The 21087-nt window shown below is 38.9% G+C and overlaps 1 protein-coding gene across 2 annotated transcripts in view; it reads right to left on the reverse strand.

Annotated features, from left to right (window-relative positions):
• The window catches only part of SLAIN1 (SLAIN motif family member 1), a 51313-nt gene that overhangs the window by 14865 nt on the left and 15361 nt on the right, over window positions 1–21087 (reverse strand). The window contains exons 3-4 of one of the 2 annotated variants that reach the window (XM_015640391.3): window positions 4494–4643; window positions 2097–2435 (exon numbers count right to left, since the gene is read on the reverse strand). In XM_015640391.3, the coding sequence (XP_015495877.1) occupies window positions 2097–2435; window positions 4494–4643 (489 nt within the window). Of the gene's footprint in view, window positions 1–2096; window positions 2436–4493; window positions 4644–6393; window positions 6544–21087 lie in introns of both variants that reach the window. The other variant, XM_015640401.1, reaches the window with a different exon arrangement.

Here is a 21087-nt window from a genome sequence, read left to right on the forward strand (position 1 = left end):
GAGAATCAAAATTCAACAGTAATTTTCCTCTTATTCTTTTATGTAAAGCTCTGTGAATGCCCAGATGAAGCAGAGGCCAGACCCTTGATTGCACATACAAGAATGTAAGTGAACTCTTCGGGGGAAGACAAAGGAATAAAGATTTCAGAAGACTGTAGGAATGGCCAAGAGCAGCACAACATGTGGCATGTGTGACTTAATTATTAATTAGGAATCATGTTTTTCACATATACTGGAGGCAGAAACTAAAAGTTCCGTTCTTCCATCTTCCACACCCTTCCTTCTCTATTGCCCTGGTAAACTAAGAATGCAGAACATATCATCCATCACAGAGAGCTTCATAAAATTCTTGTTTTGCAGTCTACCTCCATTTCAAGGTGTAGGCACTCTTGAGAGACAATGAAATTGCTGCCAAGAGGATAAGTGCTGATGAGAAGATGCTGTAATACTACACAGACATATTCAGCACAGTGAACACTTGGACTATCTCTTTGTCTGCCCAAAGAACACAGTCAAAGTAAAATGTTCTTTTGGAATCTAAATCTCATCACCATCAATATTTGCCCTTACGTGGATCAGAGCTGCATGCATTAGAGGCTGAAGGTGTAGAAGCTGAGGAGGTAATTCCCTTTTAAAGACAGTGGTACTGACTGTTTTAGCACTGTTTGTCATTCCTGTAAACTGGTAACTGAAGTCACATGCCCAACTTCTGGGTTATGCCAAATACATTATCCAACACCTCTAAGCTCTTGAGAAAAAAGTCAATCAGGTGATAAAACTGGTGATCTTTTACACATATTCACTCTGTACTTAAACTAGGAGCCTAATGTTTTTAGGGCCTTAAAGGTTTCCATGCCTTTCCATGCAGGAAATCCAATGCTTAAGTTCCACTGATATGGAACACGAAAAAAAATAATTCAAAACACATTTGGGAGCCACATTAAAACTCAGCAGAAACATATCATTCTCTTATTCCTGAACAAAAATGCCCCAAAGCCTTCCTTTCTAACTCCTAACATTTCTGCAAGCCCAGCAATGCTGTCATACTCTTGCACCTCCCTGACAAGAGAACTAACATTAAAATTAATATGGCACAAATGCTCTACCAACAGACACCCATGCTGCTCTACCCTCTGTTAACATCACCTCTCCTTCTATATTGCCACTTGTCAATTATACTTCCATGTCATGGCTTACTTCTATGTAAGCAGAATGTAACTTCCACTAAGTGGTTTGGGCACCAACCTGTCATGTCTTGTTTGTCAGAAAAGCAATATGCATACCTGAAGCACCATAAATAGCAACTATGTTGTTTTGAACAACAGATTTCCTTTCTTGCCCAAGGGTGAGCTGTAACCTGTAATGTTACAAACAAGACTCTGACTGGAAATGGACTATTTAGAATTAACTTGGGAGAAAGACTGAAGGTATAGGAAAGTGAAATACAGCAGAAAGAAGAAAATTGTTATTATGATAAGGAAAGAAAAGAATTCAACAGCAACAATGGAGGGCAACTTAAATCATGAGTAAGCACTGAGAGACAAGTCTTCCAGATTCTGGAATGTATGTCAAATACAGTGCAAAAAAAGCAGCAGTATCTCAGGAAAGCTTGGGAGTGACATTATCTCCAGCTATGTTAATGATCAGCCCTATCAGATCTGGAACAGAAGCAAGGTGCCATAAGCACTCCTCACAGCACAGCTGCATTAACAGCAAACTTGGGAATAAGAAAGAAAATTAAAATCTGAAAACCCAGATCTGTATTTTACTGCATCCACAATGAAAATCAAACTTGAAAGCCCCAGAATTCTTCTAATCAACCATTAGCCTGCTAAATCTTTAAAGTCTGCTCTTCTTTACTTTTTGTTTCTTTCTTCACTTGTGGTCATCTTTGCAGCATTTTACAACAGGCTAAAGCAACAACTTTCGTGACCAGGTCATAGATTACATTTTGTAGAAAACTGCTTAATAATAACATCCCTAAATCATTTACACAGACTTAAATTATTTGTCACAATTTATGTACAAATAATCTTTAAAATGGCACCAGCACTTGGCAGAGAAAAGACCACTTCTCAGAAAAGCATGCAACCCACCTCCATTAATCCTATTTGGTTGCTGCTCTGGAGTTTGGGCTTGAGGAGAGTAGAAGGGCTGCTGATAAGTATTTGTAGGGAATTGCGGGGAAGTAGGGCTCCTCCTGCAGTCCCGGATACTGGAGAAAGTCTGTGAGTGAGGAATCCCTCTCTGGAAGGGGGAGCAGCGAGTCAGACGTGGCTGCGGAGGTGGAAGGTGGTCAAACTCCTCCTCATCCTCAAGACTATAGCGATCATATTCCTGGTCACTGCATGTCCCTTTTTTTCCCGCATGCAGAGAAACATTGGAAGTGTGCCTTGACACAGATGCTGAAGTTGAAGCATAATCTTGCCTAAGGCCTGTAAATTCCAAGAGGAGGACGATTCAGCTTCTGCTAAATGATTAACTCTTAGTATGCACTTCAATCTTGAAAACTACACAGGTAAGTAGACAGAATTTTACAGCAAGAATTGAATTTAAAATGTAATCAGGCTGAAGGTCTGATGTAGGACTCATCTATCTTTCAGGGATCTGATCTACCTTTCAGGCATCTGAATTCTTTCCTTCAAAATATTTTTTAATAAAATATTAAAAAAGAATATAGGAATCTCCAGAAGATGTCTTAGATGCCTTTCTTAAGAGGAGCTACTCTCAGGAGGCACCTATTTCTCTGCCAATAAACACTATACGAGTAGTTAAGTTTTTAACTTCTCAATATTCCTAATTAGAGGAATTACACTCACATTAGTTTTCCAAGCTATTGCTACTGAACTTTTGTATTCATGCAACAAAAATATTTACAATGACATCTGTTAAACTTACAACCCATCTAAATCTTCTGCCTCTCCAACCTCCCTGAAACATTAGCTCCTGATAGCATCCAGTCTCATGGACAAGGCTTAGTGGTAACACAACTGTGTTTTACACAGGTACACAATCCTACCATCCTCTTCTCAGAATTTCAGGTTTTGAAAACCATCTCACTATAAGAACTTCCCTGTAAGAGCCTGTTTGCTCCAGGTCAAGTGAGAGGGAAACATTCACATCCCCCTTGCACACCCCTCCTTTCTCCACACACATAGCAACTAAAGAAAAAAATACTGCACTTCCATGAGCCAATTAAGTCTGACAGTAGCTGCAGATAACAACCACCCTAGACTTACAAGAAGCCCTAATTTTTAACAGATGTCTTTGCTTCATAATGGGAACTTCTTAATATGTTTCCTCTCCCCCTTCTCGAGTGGGAGTTTCTATTTGTGGCTGCGAAGAGAGTGTGCCTGCATGCACGTATAGAACTGCCACTTTCCAAGGGATTAAGTGGTCAACAACTGTCACGTGCTCAAACGTTCTCCACCAGCTGCTACTACAAGGATGAGATAGAATCAACTGCACCTGACACAGATTTGAAGAAAAATCAGCATTTTTCTTTCCAGTCTGCCAATGCCCTGATTCCTTGAAGAGCTAAGTACCTGAAGTATTTTTTAAACCTCGCTCTGAAGGAGATGAGCACAGCTGTCATTTAAGTAATGCAATCCTTTGTAACTTTGACAGTCATAACTTTTTCTTCTTTTTAAAATTAGAAAGCTTGTTAATTTTTCTGCTGAACATGATGCGTGCCACCAGACACTCAGCAAGTTCTCCTGTTGACAGGTGATCACTCTGCCTGCTCAGTCTGGTGGTTTCACCCAGATCACAGCTCTAATATCTTCTTCCCGTTTTATTATTTTTGTTTTATATAATCATTTATTACTTGGCATTTTTCAGGCCCCGTCTGTGAATTTCTCTTGCTTTTAATCTCATCACTTCCTCCTTGATATTGCACTTGACACTAACAGGATGCAGGAGAAATACTCCACTTACTGTCTCAGTGACCTCTAAGTCAAATGCCCTTTACTTCATTTTACAAAAATTACTGTTACACCAAACTATAATCTATGTCAAAGAAGACTCGAGGCCCAGATTTGTGCATAATTACTAGTTTTAAATCAAGATATTAAATTTAAAGGCCCCAATTCAGTATTTAAGGGGGATTTAATTTCAAAACTCATATGAATATTTGAGAAAACTGGAGGCAAAGAAATCTGAGAGAGCTGCTTATTTTCTCCTTTCTCATGAAATGCATGCATGAGAAAAATGTTTCAGCATCTTTCCTCTCCAGAAATAAAATTATTTAAATTAATATTCAGAAAAACATAAACATCGAATTTTTAAAGATCAAGTACCAGTTCAGATTAACCTGGATCCAAAAATGTGCACACCATCTCCATGCAGGTGAAGAATATTTCCACCTGCCCCTCAAGAGGCAACACCATTAAAAAAAAAATATATCTACTTGACTTGGATCAGACTGGAGTAGTTTTAACTGTTAGCAGAAATCTTCCTCAGACTGTTATGAAAACCAAAAAAGTGCCACCTACTCTCCTCCTGTAGACGAGCCATGATCTGAACATCAGTGAGGTCCTGCAGCTTGTATCCCATGGAGATGGAATCATCTTCCAGCTCCGAAGTGCTCAGTTCACTGTCTATTGATGACTGTGGACTCAAAGGGGAACTCCTAGAAATGTACCCTATGTAAGAAAACATAGACTTTAGGCTACGAATATGTCTGATGATATTCATGAGAAGCAGTAAGTGTAGGAATGGATCATGAGTTTCCCAACTTGTTCCCAAAACAGCATTGCATATCCCAGACAATGAATAATTTACCCAATACTGTTCTGACACAGCTCAGATTGGTGTAGTCTAACCAACATCTGCATTTGCATCTCTCTTATGGGACTATGGTTCTCCCTACTCTGTTTTGAAAAACAAATGGATATGTGTCACTGACTTCTGCTCAGTACTCAAATGCTGCATCCAAACCACTTAGCTAAATTTTACTATTCGTTTTTAAAGCTTTCTATAATTATCATATTAATCAATCACAGCAACAATTAAGGTTGAACATTTTACAACAGAGAAAGTGTTGCTTCCTTCAGAGCTACCTTTTCAAAAGGCTCTGGATTCTACTTTTTCCCTGCACACAATAGTAAAATATAAACTAATTTGCAATTAGTTGCATGAGCTAGTTCTTGTCCAACTTTGAAGAAAACATCTTATCAACCAAAATAGTAAATAATTTTCTAATATCCTCTGGACCACCAGAGACACACAGGGAAAGAACTGCTATGACTAGGGCTCACCAGCTGTGCACTTCTATCACAGGTGTGTTTGCATCCTCTAGCACTGCTGAAAGCAGCCACATAAAATTCATCCTAAATTCAGCTATTTTCCAATAATATCTCCAAAAGAAAAGGACAGGCAGGGGATTACTTTGCTTTGGAAGGATTGTATGGAGTAAATGTGTTTGCTTTTTTAAATGTGCAAGTTACAGCAGTCTCTGAGTTTCTGCAGAGGTACTAACAGCTGTGCTCTTTTGGAGAAGCAGAGGGAAGCTAGACATACCTGAGGGTATCTCAAATAGCGTGAGTTCATTTAGGAACTAGGCTTCATCCCATTGAATAGGGAAGACATTTCACTCACATGCTACAGCAGGTGCTCTGTCTGGAGCTGGCTCTCACCCACAGTGCCCATATCCCTTAAAACAGGGCTTTCTGCAGTGATTTCATGCATTGTTAAGGAACACTGCACACAGACTGGTATGACACTGATCATCAGCCCATCCTCAGCCCATGCCTGCTCCTGCCAGCAATAAAATGTTAATGCCTCTCCCCCAAAAGATTAGTTTCTCCACTGCCACAGCAGTTTAAGAGAAGTCACACATACAAACTAACTCCTGGTATCTGCAGTGAAGAAGAAAATCACAAATCCTTGCAATTTACAGTCCACAGAAAGTTTTCAATTTCCCTAGAACTTGTGTGTTCCCTGAAAATCAGTGGAAACAAAAATCTTGAACATTAGCAACAATACCACCTTGAAAAAAGGCATGATTCTGCCAGCTCTTATTATAAATTCTCACTGCAATTTCATTACACAGCTGTACATATGTTTCTCTGGACACAAGGAAGGGGCACCGTGGGGCAGAAATGAGGAACAAAGCTGAGGACTGTTTAAGCTGACACAGTCACAACTGTACTACTGGGTACATCACTAGTGGTATTTACTAGCATCACTTTCCCATAATATGCTGGTTAGGACTTGTAGTTAACAACCAAATTTTAGGCCATTAAAAAAAACAAAACCAAACAAAAATCTCCTTCTGAAATGTGAGTTCATATACAAGCATCCAGAAAGAGTACTGCTGTTAAATGCTAGCAGGATTAGATTCAATCAAGCACTTTTGTAAGCACCATAAATCAATAAAAAGTTAAGCATTACCTGTCCGTTCAGGTGTTAGTATTGCTTTACTGGAAGTTTTAGAGAAGCTGGGACTATTACAGCCATTGGTATATGGGGTGAGTCTTGCAACAGGACTATAGGGAAAAGCCAAGGAGACAGGTGTAGAGAAGAGGTTCCGCCATCGGCTAGCTGTTAGGAATGCGAGGGAGGAGGGGGGAAAAAAACAAGATTTACAGTTATTAATAGAAAAGTACATTCAGAGAGAAAAATCATCTCAATCTGTTCATCAATTTTTTTTAAACTTATTACAAGAGGAAAATTAAGGTGAAAATTCAGCAGCAAATCAGAGGATCAGTACAGTCTTCTGCACGTAAAAGTGAGCTCTAAAAGATTTTCTAGCAAATATATCTGTTGACTATATTTTACATATATACCTGTTTGGTATATATTCATCACATACATCATTGGGTGACCAACACACAAATAATAGAGGAATTAAACTGCTAACTGCTGCAGTTAGCAGAGAAATGAAAATGTAATTTGTAGTGCTCTTCAAGGAATTGTTCATGGCAATTAATCATCACACAATTGAATTAGCAGCTAAATTATCAGTTATGGGAGTTCAGAGACAGAGCAGTAAAAGACTCTTAACCATCAAGTGCTAAAACAAGTGTAATCCCATATCAAGCTTTTAAGCTACCATATTTTCTCCTCCCTTTTTATACCATCAAATTCCTGATTGCATAAGCAATTTATTTTTTTCTTTTTCATTGTTTCTGGAATAACAGAACAAGGCATCCCTTTTTCTACACATTGTTTACAAAAAGCTTGCAAGGCATCTGGTCTTTTAAGCAGTATCACAAAGCACTCAGAGTAGGCAAAAATAAAGCTAAAGGCTTATTTCACTTACATTTACATTTATTTAATTTACATTTTCTTACTCACCTGGTAAAAGTATTAATACTTATTAATATTAATTAATTAATACTTATTAATACAATTAGTTTGGCCTATTTTTACATGCCTTGAAAAAGTAACATAAATAAAATTCACATGCTCTTCCAAAAATAAACAAATATTAGTAATAAAATTGTTTTAAGAAAAAGGAAAATCTTAAAGGATAAATTTCAGAGAACTCATACAGATACAAGGAAAGATGAAAAGCATATGATGGGATTTTTTTTTTAATAGAATCTATTTTCTACTCATAGGTGTTATGTACAGGGAGCCAGGAACATACTTATACCTAGCTTTGGAATCAATGGCATAGCCTCAATGCTTAGCAGGTGCTCTTTGCAGTGTCAGATGCCACAAACTGGTTTTCAAAACCAGAAGGGCCCAAAAGCCCTCAAAAGCCCTTCTCCATCACATGGCTATTTAGTACCACAACCTGCTGTGTTACTTGGACTTCTTCATCTGGTCATTTTACACACTAACACCCATTTAAATAATACTCAAGTTTTCTGTTTTCAAACCTCCCTGCCACCAAAATTATTTAGCAGAACATATGAACTTTATTCCTCCTTCTTGCTAACATCAAGTAGCCACGGGAAGGATGTCTTGGTGGGCTGTCAGTCACATCCTCACAACCTTTTGGAGTAATCAGTTTGTCACCAATCCAAACTCTATTTCTCCTTCTATTTATCTTCCTATTCTTTTTGCTTTGACCTACTTAAATGCATCCTGGGTTTGTAAGGAGTAAGAACCTTTTAAACTGCTCCCACAAGTGCTATTAAGCTTGGAGTGAAGACAAGTGCCTGGTTCCAGCACAGGCACAAAGCAATCTGCTGGGGACAGGGATTACCTGCAGGGCACAGGCTCTGAGGAAGGTAGGTAAGTACACATTAGTAATATATAAAATTTTAAACTGTGTTCTTGGCTATCCCCTCATTGAAGAGTTATTGCAATTCTCTCATTTTTGGTGATTCTAGTTCCTGCAAGCTCAAAGAAACCCAAACTTCTGAGATCTTTAAAGGCAGCATCAGCACCACTTTAAGGAAGTGCTTGATGCCAAGCCACAAAACACAGACTTCCCAGCTGGATTGTTTGTCCTCAACATTCACTAACGTGATCAGTTCTAAAATGAAGCATTCAAGTGTCCTAGGACAAAAAAAGAGAGCAAACACAGATGAACATAACTCTACAAGCCTGCAATTAACATGAGTCCCTGAGGATGAGATTAATTCACAAGGTATTAATATCAGCAAATTTATCTAAGGCATTCACTGAAAGAATCCATACAGTAAGAGTAGATCTCAGTATCACATCCACAGCTAATGTCTGTCATTTCCACCAGGAACCATCAATAAGAGCAAGGGATGACAGTTCCTTGAGATTTAATTTTCCTGCCTAGCACAAGCTACTGCTTTGTAGCAGCCTGAACATTTGCCAGGCCAATTAGTTGCCAGCATGTTCTCATCCCCAGATGTGGTGAGGCACACAGCATAAATAAACATCATTCATTACCCTCTACAATAACTGCTGTGAGCTGGCCCACTGAGCACAAGGCAACAGTTATCGTGATTCTGAAAGCAGGAACCCACACCAAGAATATAATTAGTATTTATGGCCAACCAGATTTCAAATTCCTCTTTCAAATTGCATGTGTTCTCAGGGAAAGGTAGCTGGATGAGGCCAAGAAGCTCTATCTGCACTAACCTCTATATATACTAAATCTCTAGGGATACCAATATCCCTAGAGGTATTGGTAAATATATCTATAAATACCAGATTAAATATTCCAAATTCTACAGTCTTCTGCCACCATGCTTCAAATAAAACTTTCTAGTTTAAGCATCAGGAAATGACAGATACTTTTTAGGCATATGAGTAAATCCATTGTTTAGGATCAAATATAGAAAATAGCTTTCATTAGATTTCAAATGGAAATATCAATGTACATATTGAACATTTTACCGTACTAACAAAGACAGCAAAATTAGACTTACTTAAGTCTTGTGCTAGTGCCAAAACCATAAGATGGTACGTAGGAAGTGAGTGCTACAGACATGTAGGCAAATATGTAAATTCATGTAAAATTTGTAAAATCCCAAAACTGCAATGGATAGTCATTTTAGAACAGATATTTTGCTCTAAACTGAATATGAGACTGTCCTGGTTAGCACGATAAGCACCAATCTACTATGCATGGATGAGGCAATTTTGTTAAGACCTTTATTTTAAGTTTAAAATCCCAGCTCTGAATTTTACAGTATTTGCAGCTTCTTCTTAAAGCCCCAGTCCCAGTTATCTGCAGATGAAGCAAGATGATCAGGTACCTTTTAAAAACAAAGAAAGTTTCTCATCTTTGCAGTTGAATAGAAACATAACTAATCCTGCTCTGGGTAACTTATACTGAAGATGCACTGAAGAAAGAGATTCAGCCATGAAAAGGAAAGCAGGGGCATCTAAAACAACAATCAAGAGAAAAGAAACCAAAAAATCCAATTCTTTTACTGACATCAAAGAGGTAAATGCTTTCCATTTGACTTCTTGAAGCATTAAAGTGGTGGGACAAATATTTTAAGAAAATAAGCATAAATTGTCCCAGATTCTAAGTAACTAGACTGCTGATAATGCACTGTGTTATACAGTACCTACTCTAATACATTAGAAAAAGAACTTTCAAATTGACTACGTTAGTTTGAAAATCTTCCCACTAAAAAATAAAATCAATGACAAGTGAAACTGCTCATACCTTTAAAATATTTATTAATAGAACTGAAGGTTTAAAAATTAATTAACCTTATTTTTATAACATCCCTGGAGATACCAAAATGCTAAAATAGATGAAAATAGTAACTCATATAAGAAAATATGAGCAGCTAATTAAAAAATAAAAATATTCACCATACTGACTCCTGTAAGAAGTGTTGCAAAATTTCACATGAAAGCTTGAACAAGTAAACATCCAAAGAACTGCAGCACTCAAAAGGAACCACACAATTCTGTACCATCTTTAAAGCAATTCCCTTCCTAAAACTAATTCTTCATTTAAGCTACATAAGATAAAAAAAAATCCTGAACATATACAGAAGCATGTTTTTGAAAGGGAAGATGAAATTTGCTATTTAAATTAATGGGAATGTTCATCATCTGGAATACAAGGTAGTAACAGGTAGAGATCCTCAATATGTTGTTTTAGTTACATAAACCCCTGTGAGGGGTTACATAGGTGTTAACAGGGACAGCTCAAGCACAGGTCCTCTACTTGAGGAATCAGATACACCTAAAACATCATATGTGATGTATCTAGGACATGTGGATGACCAAGCACTGGAACAGGTTGCCCAGAGAAGCTGTGGAGACTCCCTCACTGGAGTTATTTGAAAGCCATACAGACACAACCCTGTGCAATGTGTTACAGGATGAGCCTGCCTGAGTACGGACGTTGGACCAGATGACTCACTGTGGTCCTTTCCAGCTTGACCCATTCTGTGATTCTGTGGTTGTATTAGCCAAGGCTGTAAGGCCTTCCAAGAAACCAAACCAAGTACATGCACATTTTAAACACCTTCCTATTTTCATAACTCCATTATGAAACTCAGTGAGCTCAGTTTGCCAGAACAAGAACTTACTTTCACTCTAAGCAACACAAATAAACAATATTTTTTTGCTATCGAGACAGAAAACAATAAAATCATATTTATCAGTGTTGTACTACTGACATAACATGCTAAATTATATGAAGCATTATCTGGCTTATTTATCCACTCAATCAGCTTAGATTTTGTATAGACCTCCAGGCAAAGTCAAAAATACTTTTTAGCTCAAGCTTAAAACAAATTATATTGCATACATGCATGCAGTTAAATATGGGTTCTAATTACATAGCCTGAACAAAATCTTCTTTCAAGCCAGCATTGGAGGAACATTCACAATACTGTCATTCCACAGTACAGCAAATAATTTCCTGACAACACAATTTCTTAAGAGTAGAAAACCCAAACCACTTCCCTGGTGTATTCTGCCTATGTGTGGTTGCACAGCAGTCACACTTAAAAGAAAAATATCTCTCATGGGAGTAAAATACAGAGACCTACATGGAAACCAGAAGCATTTAGCTGATCACAGGACAAAATTGAGAGCACTAAAAGGGAATTCAAAACCCTCTCTTTACCTCGCTTTCATAGGCATAAGAATGCCTATGGCAGCTAAGAGGTGTCACCTCAGTGAGGCATAACTAATATCTCCCTCCCAACGACAGGTATTTAACCTTCACTCTTGGTCCCTGTAAAAAAGCAATTCAGAGTCTGAAAACTATTCTTGCAGTCAGATATACATCTGGGAATGGCTATGTGTCTAACATGCCTGAAAAGACTGACAGAGGAAAACATGAAAATATTCCCCGCTACTCCCTGATTAGTGCTGGTACTGGGACACTGGGTCAAGGAGCAGGAAACGTGGGCTCCCACAACTCAGCACTCTGGAGAGATTTACGTGAGTCACTCAAAAACCCAGAGTTCCTGTAAGAACTTGAAGCAATACAAGGTAGAAGACTGGTGCTAGATACTTACCAGGAACCACCACTGTTGCTCCTATCCAATAAGAGAACTTCAGGGAGCCAAGCTTCCAAAGAAGCAGAATCTGTATTTCAAGTAGCTCCTGAACACATGGACCTTAGAAGTACAATCCTTTGGACTGTTTCACAGGGTGAGGCATTCAACTTCTGTTCTCAGAAGGACTGGAACAGCTTCCACAATTTATCAAAACACAGTGCTTCTTCAAAGCTTTCCTCTGCAATTTTATGTAATAAAATTCACTTTTTCAAAAAAAAAATATGGATTTATCATTTACAGGATTGTAAAATCTGGGCTTAAGACAGTGATGTTTTCAGTTCTAATAACTGAGTAAAGAGTATTGAGTTGTACCTGTAAATCTCAAAGTTAGTATAGAGGCAGGTCCATTTTTCCATCTTGTTGAATGTTATACAGCAAACTTCTTGACTTTTCAAGCAGCACACTTCTAGTTCCAGTCTCCCACAGCCATCAGCTTTGGTCATCCCATCAGCTTATTCCAGTCTGATTTCCTAACCACAGCTGTAGCTCAGTCAGCCATCCTACCAGTGGCAGAAACCTTGCCATCAGGCACAGTCACACCTCATATGCTTAATGCACATTTGCAGTCACACTGAAACTGTCATTGCCCAAAACTATTTTCCTGCCCTGACACACAGAGCTCACAAAGTGCTTGAGGCTTGTTTGTCATTTCTGTCCGTTGATTTCTCCATCACAAGAGGGACAGCACCTCCTCACCCCCAATTGCAATGAGAACATAAACTCCCCAAGTACAGACTGTACAAAGGGACTTTTTTCAAGAGTCAGAAAAATTGAGGGGTGGGGGAAAGGTGTTTTAAGATTTGGCTTTATTTTTTCATTATTGTACTCTGATTTGATTAAATAATACATGTTACATGTACATTAACATTAATAAATAATGTTTGTAATAAAACAAATTTTTCCCCAAGTCAAATCTGGTTTGCCTGTGACACTAACTGGTGACTGATCTCTCCCTGCCCTCATCTTGACCCACAATCTTCCTCCTATTAAATTCTCACTCCCCTGTGCAGTTGAGGATGAGAATGATAGCACAGTTTTGGTGGGCACCTGCTGTCTAGCCAGGGGCAATGCACAACATGGACAAACAGCTATAAATTAGGAAGAAAATTAATGGAGTGTCCACTTGTCTCTAAGCAGAGGAAAACTGAAAAGCAACTTTAAGAGTACATGAAAACTTCAGTTTTAAAAATGTGAGAAAACAGGGACTACCTGAAAAGTTTCCCAGTTCATTCATATGAAGCACATCCTTTTTTGAAAAATTACACTAAAAAGATCTAGTATTAGCATAAAATGAGAAAGCAGTTCAGTTGGTACGTATCAGTATAAAACTGCTTGACATACAAAAGCTACAGCATATACTTCAAGAGCTGTCCTAGAAAAACAGCGCAGACCTCTTTTAAAGGTGGAATCGGAAAGCCTGTCTAAACTGCAGGAGTTTCTGTAACTTTCAGCCATCACAGCAAGAAATGCAATCAGCACTGGTGTCTGGCATACTGCTACTGGTGACAAAAACATAAACCTAAGATTCAGGACTAATACTTCGCAGGACATAGTCCAGTTGTGCCAATGACTACCTATCACTCTGAGCAGGTAAGTTTCAAAGGTAAATGTACAACTACTCTAGTTCAATGTATTCTAGTGAAAGGCTGACCTGAAAATTGATTTTGTACATTGAATGTGAAAATTGTGTTTTCACATCGCATAGCACTGTCCACCTGCAGCATGCTGAAGAGCAAGGAAACTTCAACTACCTATCTCTGACCCCATTTTGTCACAAAAATGATTTTAGGACATCAAAGAATTCAAAAGATGAGAAAGGAAATGGAATTGCAAGGTATAAGCTACTTCCTACAAATCCCAAAAGAGGATACTACATTTTAGCTATGTGCTTTGGAGGGTAGGGTTGTGGTTTTTTTCTTGTTTTGCTGGACTTTTTAAACTTGGCTTTGTTTTTTTAAGCCAAACTTTTACTGTACAGCTGTGCAAACAGACAAGCACAGAGGCTTTGTGAAAAACGCAACTGTCTCAGCTTTCATTTTCATCTTGGGTGCACAACTCTACCTGCATTCACACACCCAAAATCAAATTCTCTGATTAGAGCTAACAAGCAAACCTGGCTTCCCACCTTCCCTCTTTTGAGAGCCTGGCCAAATACTATGCTGAAATATTAAGCCTTCGGCATGACCTAGGGCCCAAATCTCTGTTTCCTCCCCAGCTCCCAGATTTTATATAAAAAAGTCAGTCTGATGTATTTTCATTCTATTTGGTGGACTGACCAGAACCCATGAGTGTCGCCCTGAAAACTCAGCTTCTAAGCTTGCTAACATAGTTTTCTAACTGTAAACATAGATATGTGTACATTCTTTCTGTTACACGTCTTGTGATGGGCATCCCTCATGGCCAGTGCAGTGAGAAAGTGTTATCCTGACCATCCAATCCCTGGCTGTGGTCAGAAGCCTATAAATCCTGGGAGGAAAAATAAACTCTCTCTTCTTTTCACCACACCTCGACCTGTATCCATGTGATCTATTCATCTTCAGCGGCGACACATGAGCATACATGAGTAGCTCACATTTCAGCTAGTTTGAAGTAAGACAGACCTTTCTAAGCAGAAGACTCATTCTCATGTACCACTACATAGGGTAACCTAAAACTATAAATAGCCCCAGAGTCTTCTACCAAACTATCAGTATCTCATTCATTAACAAGAGTGTTTAGCCCACTTAATTTTAGAAGCCTTCAAATAAGGCATTAAGAGCCTTCAAAAAAACAAGATTTTGGTAAGGATTCTTACCGAAGGACTGCATGAATGCAATTAACATGGGAAGACTAGACAAACTCACAAAAGAGGAATCCACCAAATGTTAATAAATACATCTAATTCAGAGTTCACATCTGGTTCTGTCAGCCACTGAACTAGCTATACAGCTGGGACGGTGTCAGGGCAAGCATATATGCTATTTCCCCATATTCTCTCTTCTCTTCCAGTATCTATTTATAGTGCTTTAGGACACTGGATCCTATGTCCCAGACACAATGAAGATGCTCTTAATGTAGAGACATAGCTAAAATGTAGTATACTGGCTGACCCAGTCACCTCAGGACACTATTTATTCCCAAGAGGAAGGACAGGGCATGATTCATCTCACCTCTGCTTGCAAGGGACATGAGATGTGCCCCTTTGTCTGCTCTGTCTACAATGGCAGCCCAGTGTGACTGGCTCCAAGATAGATCTCTGCATACACTCAAACGAAACTCACTCTGACTGCATTCATTACAAAGAACAATAAACAGAGCTTAAAAACAGAGTTCAAAAACTGCATTCAGTTTTCAGTTTTCCTATGCAACTGAAAAAGACAACTCTCGCAGTACTAGAGCCCTGCAATGCTTGGATATAGCATACTGAAACTAGCTTGTATTCAAGTGAAGTCACCAAACAACTTCCTCAGCAGCAGTTCCAGTTAGAAGAGGACCTCTGTTAATAATTTTTTTTTAAACAAGGAAGAGTTTCTCAATCCCCTTTACCATGAAGACGAAGCTCACTTGTATCATCACGTTTCAGGGAGAGATGAAGTGGAAACAGCAGCAGAAAGATGGGACTGCTGAAATAACACTGCCTCCAAAAGAAACACATCAGAGAACAGCCTCCAGAATATGTGAAAGGGCAGGCGAGATGAACTTAGTGTCTGACACCAGTTGTTTACTCACCCACACAGTGCAGAGTAAAGCAAAAGCAAACCATTTTCATTGTATTTTAACAATTAGCAATAAAATGGTAATCACCTCATGTTGTCACTCAGTGGGTAAAGATCTACTACCATGATTTGCAGACAATGCACCTAAGGCCACTGAAACATCTTCCTCCAACTCTTGCTGGGCCAGCTGGATGGCTCCAGCTATAATTTCCCAGGTCTCTGGTAAGGTTCACCCAGCAGGCACTGACTGAAATGGGCAGGAAAGTTACCATCCAATAATCTCAGCTAGTAGATCTGAAAGGGCAGCAATTCCTGTAGGCACAAATGAAGAGCTCTGAAGAAGCTCTCAAGAGGCCAGTACATTGTTGCTGCTGAAGATGAATAGATCACATGGACACAGGTCGAGGTGTGGTGAAAAGAAGACAGAGTTTATTTTTCCTCCCAGGATTTATAGGCTTCTGACCACAGCCAGGGATTGGATGGTCAGGATAACACTTTCTCACTGCACTGGCCATGAGGGATGCCTGTCACAAGACATGTAACAGAAAGAATGTACACATATCTATGTTTACAGTTACTGTCCTGGGAAAGTCTTTAGAAAACTATGTTAGCAAGTTCAGAAGCTGAGTTTTCAGGGCGACAGTACATCACCCAGGTGAAGGCAGGACTGCAGCAAGAAACACAAGCAGCCAGCTGCACCCAGTCTGATAGGGTTAACTGACCTGTTGAAATAACCTTGCCAAAAGCTCCACACCACACTAATGTAGGAGCTGCGGCTCTACTCCTCTAATGCGGAAAGGGTGTCTTCATAAAGATATTGCTATTGCAGTCTATGGCACTAAGATTTAAGCAGAGCTGTATCAGAAGTCATAGCATTACAACATTGTTGGAGCACCGTGATCATTGTAAATTGCGTTTACTCACTGCCTGCTAATCCAAACAGGATAATTTTTGCTGGCACAATTTGTTAAAGTGTTTGTATTTTCCTTAAGAAACCACCAGTCTATCATTGATTACCCACATACACATGCTACCATAACATCATCATAAGCAAAATCCAAACTCTAATACTCATTGCATAAACACTGTGAAACTCATCCCAACCTTGTTTTCCCTCTTGAATTTGTTACCTGCTCTGTTTGTATTTCAGTGGCAGCGTGACACAGCAAAATCTCACAAGAGTACTCTGGGAAGAGTATTTTGCACTCACTCAGAAAAAAACGTTCTGTTTGCCACAAAACTCCACAAACAATAAAAACAGGTATATTTTGAACAGAGTAAGGTCTTTTTGTCTTTTTCTTTAAATGCTGGCTAGGTCTATAGCATCTCCCAGGTCCAAGAGACAGCATGTCTGGGTCTCAGGACATCTCTTCACCGCCTACTTCCCTGCAGAGTACTAGCAACCTTCGTCTGCCATATAGCTTATACCTTTTAAATCCAGTGGAGATTTGCTCTGCAGACCAGTCTGACATAATCTTTCTAGGCCTAAAACAGTCCAATGAATGTCTACAGATATGCAGCAGCAAGGAATATGTGGCTGTGGGCATCACCTCCACAGCTTCCATAATTTAAAACTTGCAGCATCTTTAGCATAGATGTCCGCCCAGAATGCAGCTCACACAGTAAAATATTGGTGACCAGTAGTTTGATAGCCACTGTGCCAGATTTGTTACCACCACAGTTCTGTGGGTCGTGGCTATTACCAAAATTATGGCAGATCTGTTAGATCTAGGTAGATGTGTTTTCTCTGGCTCAAAACAGCCATACTGTCATCATCTCGCAGAGTGGTAACAACTGTCACTGGATCAATGATATATCCTCACAGAGGAGGAAAGAGACAATTCTGGCAACCTCACCAGAAATTATGTTATTTGTAGTGTTTGCCACTGATTTTTAGGTCTGGTGTAAAGAGACAAAGCAAGTTCAAAGTGTAAAGTCAGGGCCTGATCAAGATACTTAAAAAAAAAACCCTAAACCAAAAAACAAAACAATAGCAAAATTCCTTCAACTTTGAGATGGAAAATAATTACTGGAGCTGCTATTTTGCAAGACTGCAAACCACTTAACAGAAAGGAACAGGAGAGCTGTAGCTCTACAACCCTCCCTGGGCACATCTCTTCGGGCAGGCTGAGCCCTCTAACTCACAACTCTCGATAGCCAAGATTCCAGATCACTGAGAAGAGAAACCTAGTATCATATATCACATTAATAATGTATGTCAGAGTGGGAGTTGCTTCTAATATAGGCCCATGATCATAAATCTGTGTACTTAACTAAGCCCCTCAACATCCCAAAACTTACCTAGTGGTGAAGCTGACTGAGAGAAATCTGACCTGCTGCTTCTTTGAATATGTTTATGTATTATTCAGAAGCAGGCTTTCAAGCTCCCAATGCATCTGGTACATACACTGCTTATGCAACTTTTGTTAGAGGTCCTCCTCTTCCCTAGCCAGACAGCTCTGTCCCTTGGAGTTATTCTTATATGAGGAGTTTGCCTCACCATCCAAGAGGTAGGAGAAGCAGCTTCATGAAGGCTTCATCAACCCCGGTAGATGGCCTGGTGGCTGCAGTGACAATTTTCTTCAGTTGCAGTAAAAGCTGCTAAATTCATTTTTGGATAGTTCTCTGTCAGATTACTCATTGAATTATTACTTATAACAATGCTGCTTTTCTTGGGCATCTGCCTTGCAGCTAAAAGATACTTGCTTCCCTAACCAGTCCACTCCACACACCCACTCCATTATTTGGACTCCTTAATATGAAAACCAAGTAAGCCTGTTGGTGAAGGGCATTTTGCAAATAAAGTGGAATAACATCTGTAAACAACTCTTACACCACTGAGCAAATTCTTTATGAAACACTTTATGAAACAAGCATTGCTGTGAAATAGACAGGCTGTATCAAAACAAGGAAAAATTCCCAGAACAAACAAACGTATATACGTACCAGGGACTTTGGCCAAAGCAGGTCATGGATTTACATCTTTTCATGTTGTTGATGAATAAAACTATGCTGCATTCACATCTTCAGCACAGACCTGACCTTCCCAACACTTGCACAAATGTCAAGAACATCACATGTAGCTCTGGTATGTGGATCAGAAAAAGCCCATGGTGTCTAGGTAAGTTTTGCTAAGCTCCCCTGAAGCAAAATGTCTAAATATAGGCCATCAAACTTCAGAGTTTGAAGTAATTTGTACTGATCATTACCAGCCAAATCTAGAGCATAAAATAAATTTTTTTCATTAATGTGGTAAACAATGCACATGGAATCTCAGCTTATCCCATTTTTAACTTCAAATATAAAGCAGAAGACTCCTCTCAAAGTTATTCGACATTCATCCCCAAAAACATAGAATTTGTAGGTGAAATACCTGAAGGAACATAGAGATAATGCACAAACCCCAGGTAAATTGAGGACTTCCAATGACTTCAGTAGGCTTTGGATCAACATGGTCTTTTTCTTCCTACATTTCTACTAGTTTAAGTTTTCTACTACTTCTATTTAGAGCATGTTAAACGTAATTACAAAAGATTTTTTAAATGCTATTTATTTAGTTACCTTCCTTTGTACCACAAAACTGGAGACACCTGCTTGTCTCAGGTTAGTCCTAAAGTAGTAGAAAGCCTGCTTTCAACAGATTTAATTCCAGCATACCACTGGGTAAGTAAAAGCTGGAAATTAATTTTGCTTGAAGATTAAAAATTCCTTTGAGAGTTACAGAATGGAAGCCAACTGAATTTGTCACAGAGAAGCAGAACATTTGGCAAAATGCGGCATATCCTCCATCTTTAAGAAACTGTGATCTGCATTCAGCTCAACTAGTGTACAATATTCAAATGTGACCTCCAGTCCTACCTAACCAATGATGCTACTCTCTGTCACTGGAGGAAGACAGATCTCATGCTCCAAAGATGTTTTTTCAACTAGTCACTGATTTCAAGCCTGAAGTTTAAGATGGCTTAAATACAACATATCTTGAAAGCACTTATAGCATATTGAACAATGTTTAACACACAGAGAGACAGATGTGGTAACTAGAAACATGAAAGTCAAAATATGAGAGGTATCATGACATTCACTCATGTTGGATCCCAGTGACTGCCATACCAATGGATATTATCCCTGCAGCACCGCTGTGTGGATATATTTGAGCTAGGCTGTTTGGCATGCTCTGCAGGGTGCAGACAGACTGTGTGCATTGACAAGAGCAACTCTTAGGGTCTTATGTTAGGTACTCATGTTTTGGTAACAAGAAGGTATGAGATCTTCTGTATGTCTGGATATGCTCTGTATCCTTCAAGACTACAAATAACATGAGAAGCTTTTATCTCATCAGCAAGCTACTTTTTACATAGCAAAAAAATTACAAGTCTTAAGGTATTTTCTTAACTTCAGCCTGAGAAGGAGGCCTTTTTTCAAAACCAGTTACCTTATCAGGCTTTTTTTGGTGCAGAAATAGATCTCCCCCCTCTCTTAAAACTATGTTAGACACCCCCACTTCAATCAGCCAACAGCAGATTTAAAACCTCACTGATGGCAATTCATCCACTCTTTCAGAAAAATGTCCTCAGTCCTTACAAAGTAACAGCTGCTTTGTAATTTCAATTCTTTGTATTGGTAAGTGCTGAGTCATTGCAATCACAGTAATCCCAGAGAACTCTATTGGACAGACTCCCCTTCTGCAGCTTTGGTCTTGGAAGTTGAGTAAGTGATAGGAGAAGACAAGAGTAACAGTAAGAAACTGTAACTGCAGAAAAACAAGATCAAATCACAAGTATGTAATAATCACGACAAACATTCAATCACAGTATAGAAAATTTTATTTTAAAAAAACGTTGAATATATTTCAAGAAGAGCTCAGCTGCTATTGACAAAAGGAACGAAGACGAATGGTGCCTTTGCCCTTTCACTCTAAGTCCACACTTAGGGGTTCCTCTGGGATGAGGAGCAAGGCTTCTCTGTGTGATTTAAAGAACAGGTATTAGTTAACTCCCTTTGTAGATCAGAGCTCAGCTACTACACAAGGTACTCTCAATGCTGAAAACTTACTTATTCATTTAGTCTATACAGTAGAGTAGTATAAAAAAAATGCTATCATGAACTGCTCAGTGGACTTTTCAGAGATGGTAACTCTAGTTAATAAAAACTTCATTTCCACATGCTACATAGGATGTACAACACCCCTCTTATGTGAACCTGTGCTATACTTCTAATCAGACATGATAGCAAGAATTTGAATCAAAGGTGTATCTTTGCTCTGAACAAGTTGCTGGAGGAAAAACAGTTAAAAATATATAATTATATTTCCTAAATTCAAATTTTCTGGTAGCTTACATAATTCTTTTTTTCCTTTGTTGCATTACTATCGGCAAAACAGAAGCATAAAGGGCGAGGGATCCATTCTGTTAAAAACCGACTTACAGAAGGACAATTTCCCATTCTTCTCCTAACAGTACAGGATCTTTATTATATACCAG

Source organism: Parus major, chromosome 1 (genome assembly GCF_001522545.3).
Source record: "Parus major isolate Abel chromosome 1, Parus_major1.1, whole genome shotgun sequence".
Classification (NCBI taxonomy): domain Eukaryota; kingdom Metazoa; phylum Chordata; class Aves; order Passeriformes; family Paridae; genus Parus; species Parus major.